The 3,537-nt window shown below is 61.9% G+C and overlaps 1 protein-coding gene across 1 annotated transcript; it reads left to right on the top strand.

Moving 5' to 3' along the window:
* The first annotated feature begins 690 nt into the window (after positions 1 to 690).
* Positions 691 to 1,716, top strand: LOC127594581 (protein adenylyltransferase FICD-like). The gene has a single exon (XM_052056418.1). The coding sequence runs from the start codon at positions 691 to 693 to the stop codon at positions 1,714 to 1,716; it is 1,026 nt and encodes a 341-aa protein (XP_051912378.1).
* Positions 1,717 to 3,537: the final 1,821 nt, after the last annotated feature.

The raw sequence follows: 3,537 nt of genomic DNA, 5'->3' as shown, positions 1-3,537 counted from the left end.
GGAGCTGGGCCGTGAGGCCGGGCATTTCCGGGCGGCGTTCGTGGTCGGCTTGATGGCCTTGGACCTGATGCGGCCATTTCTGGTGGCCGCCGGGTTCGCTCTGGCGAAGGACGGGCGCTGGCCGAAGGCGGTCACCGCCTTTCTGGTCAGCTTTGCGCTGTCGCCGGTTTCGGTTCTGTCCTCGACCGCGATCATCTCCTCTTCCGTGCTGCTGGGCGCGGAGATGAACAGCGATGAGGCGACGCGCGCCGCCACCCTGACCACGCTGCGAAAGGAACACGCCCGCCTGTTGAGCGAAGTAGAAAAATTGCAGGGGGCGTGGCTGGCTGAATGTGATCGGGGCGGCTGCGGGCCGATCGCCGCCAGGCTGGAGGCGGAGTTTACCGGCCTGGCCGGTGAGGCGCAGGCGATCCTGGACCGGATTGTGGCGCTGACTGAGGTCGCCTCCGGCGCCACCGCGCTTTTGGCTCGCATGGTGGAGACTTTTGAGCAACTGGGGGTGTTCGCCGCCGATCGCCAGATCTGGCTGCCGCTCTTTCTGGCGTTGAGTCTGGAACTGGGGGCATTGTTTGGACCGGCGTTGTTGCTGGCGCGGCGTAAGCCATGAAGGCTGAACGCCGGTGATCCTGCGCCGAAACTGGGCCCAATCCGATTTGTTAAATGGCCAGCATTCGGCTAATATTCGGCCAAATGTTTGATCCCAATTTCACCATCCGCCCCCGGCTTCTCCGCACCATGCGCGAGATCGGCGAGACGCTGGGCGTCATCCGGGTCAGCCACCTTTCGGATGCGCGGCTGGCGCGGCTGACCCATGCGGCGCGGGCGCTGTCGGCCCATGCCTCGACCAGTATTGAAGGCAACCCGCTGCCGCTGACCGACGTGAAGCGGTTGCTGAAACAGGCGCCGGGGCAAGTCCGCGATACCGAGCGTGAGGTGCTGAACTATAACCGGGCATTGGAGTGGGTGCAGGAGCAAGTGAAAGCCGAACGGTTTGAGCTCAACACGGCCACCTTCGAGACCGTTCAGGGGATGGTGGTCGATGGGCTGATGGAAAATCCGTTTGACGTGGGTCGTATCCGACAGAAACCGGTGGTGATCCGCGATCCACGCGCGCCGGACAGTACGGTCTTCCTGCCGCCCGATCATGGGGATGTCAAAGGGCTTTGCGATGACATGTTTGCGTATCTGCGAGACCATGTCGGTGAATTGGACCCGGTCCTGCTGGCCGGGCTGTTTCACAAGCAGGCCGTCATCATTCATCCGTTTATGGACGGCAATGGCCGCTCGACCCGCCTGATGACCACGGGCATCTTGGGGATGACGGGCCTTGACGTGTTTCCAATCTTCTCGTTCGAGGAATACTATAACCGCAACGTCACGCGCTATTTCCAGATGGTCGGCGAGCAAGGGGATTTCTATGATCTCACTGGCGGGGCGGACTTCAGCGTTTGGCTGGAGTATTTTGCGGAAGGCATTCTGGACGAACTGAAACGCGTGCAAAAAACACTGCCTGCCCAGCAGCCGCGTCTTGAGCCGCACCATCGCCTCATTCTGGAACACCTCGAAAGCCATGGCTCCATCACCCAGCAGGAGTATGGCGGGATATCCAACCGGTCCCTGGCGTCCCGCAAGAACGACTTTGCGCGCCTGGTCGAACTCGGTCTGATCCGCCCGGTGGGCGGTGGTCGCAGCATCCACTACGTTCTGGCGGAGTGAACCCTTCGGAGCGGCGGAACCGCCGCCCCGAGCGGGACTATTTGAAGTCCCGCGTTGAAAGCCACCAGCATTTCGGGGCGCCGGTGTGCCCGGGTTTCCAGACGGCCCAGTAGTATTGTTGCCGGGCGATACGGGCTGACTTTGACGTCGGCTTGCCCTCGGGCCAGCAGGTCAGCTCGTCCAGGTGTAAATGGCTGACGGTGGGGTCTTGGTGAATTTGGCGTGCCGGTCCGGGTTCGCCAGGCTGCGCAGGTTCAGAAGCATGGCCACCGTGCCGCCTGTTTTTTGCGCATGGATCAGCGCGCGGCGGACAAAGGCGTCGCCGAGGCCGTGCCTGCCGTAGGGCGGGTTGGTGATGATGTGCTTGGCCAGTGGCTTGTCCGAGTTCAGAAAGTTGCAACCGCCGCTCCCATAGCCGCGATCCACCAGGTCGGTGGAGATCACGTCGTACCCGGCGGCGGTCAGTTCGCGTGAGATGGCGCCGTCGCCGCAGGCCGGTTCCCAGATGGGGCCGTCGAAGCTCTCTACAGAAAGCAGGGCGCGGGTGGCCTCAGGTGGAGTTGGGTAAAACTCGAGCGGGGCGTGTCCGGGACAAGGGCGGAACGCAGGTCGGGCTTTGGCGGAAACGCCAGAACGGGGCTGGGATGTCAGGGTGGTCATGTCTGTTTGGGTTAAAGGATAAAGACACCAACCACGCGCCACGCCCCCAAGGGCGGGCGTCAAGGAGGAACCCGCAGGGGCAAATCCTTTGCGCCAGCCCGGGCGTGGCAGGCTTGGGGGTTTCTTGAGCCGACCCAAAGCAGACCTGACCCGACGCACTGGCCGGTTCTGTGGTTGTGCAAACATCGACCGTTTCCCGGGTCACCGGTACGCTGCGTCTGACATTTCCCCTAAACCTATGACCGAGACTCCCGACCGATTTCCGCAGCCAGACGAAACCATTGACGCCGAATCGTCAGCGATCCGCGCACTGAACGACCGCCTGCGACAAACCGGCCAGGGCGGCCGGGTGATGATCACCCAGGGCGTGGCGGCGTTGAGCCGTAACACACAGGCGCGCATCGTCTCGGCCATTCGGGACTTTGACGATTTCAACGCCGATAATGATCCCTACGGCACCCATGAATTCGGCGCTGTGGAGGTGGCTGGGCGAGAAGGTCTTCTTCAAGGTGGACGCCTATGACATCAATCTTGAATACGGCCTCGCCTGATCCAGCTGATCCAGCGTGACCACACGCGTCCTGACCATTCTCCTCGCCTCTGAATACTAACCCCTTGCCCCATGGGCCTTGACCAATACGCCTACGCTCGGCTGCCGGACCAGAACCCTGACGAGATCGAACCGGAGTTCGTCTGGCGCAAACACTCCAAGTTGCAGAGTTCATGGAACGCCTGTTCGAAGTCCGCACCGGCCAGCCCGCCGCTGATCTGAACTGCGGCGAGCTGGAGTTGCAGGCCGAGGATGTCGCCACGTTGCAAGCCATGGTGGAACGGGCGAACTGCCGAGAGCCCGGGCGGTTTCTTCTATGGACACCAGTATCAGGATGAGAACGCCGCGCATTACCGCGAACAGGACCTACGGTTCTGCGCTTGGGCGCGAACGGTGCTGCAAACCCGGCAGAAGGTTTTCTTCTCCTGCTGGTGGTGATGACCGCCTTCTACAACGAGATCGATCCTTACGCCGCCGCCTGGCTGCGTAACCTGATCAAAGCCGGTCGCATCGCGCCCGGTGTGGTCGAAACCCGCGATATTCGTGAACTTTCCCCTGATGATCTTAAATCCTACACTCAACTCCATTTCTTCGCCGGAATCGGCGGCTGG

Source organism: Hippocampus zosterae, unplaced genomic scaffold, assembly GCF_025434085.1.
Source record: "Hippocampus zosterae strain Florida unplaced genomic scaffold, ASM2543408v3 HiC_scaffold_217, whole genome shotgun sequence".
Classification (NCBI taxonomy): Eukaryota; Metazoa; Chordata; class Actinopteri; order Syngnathiformes; family Syngnathidae; genus Hippocampus; species Hippocampus zosterae.
The sequence above is the reverse complement of the archived record's forward strand: the minus strand, read 5'-3'. Positions and strand labels throughout refer to the sequence as shown.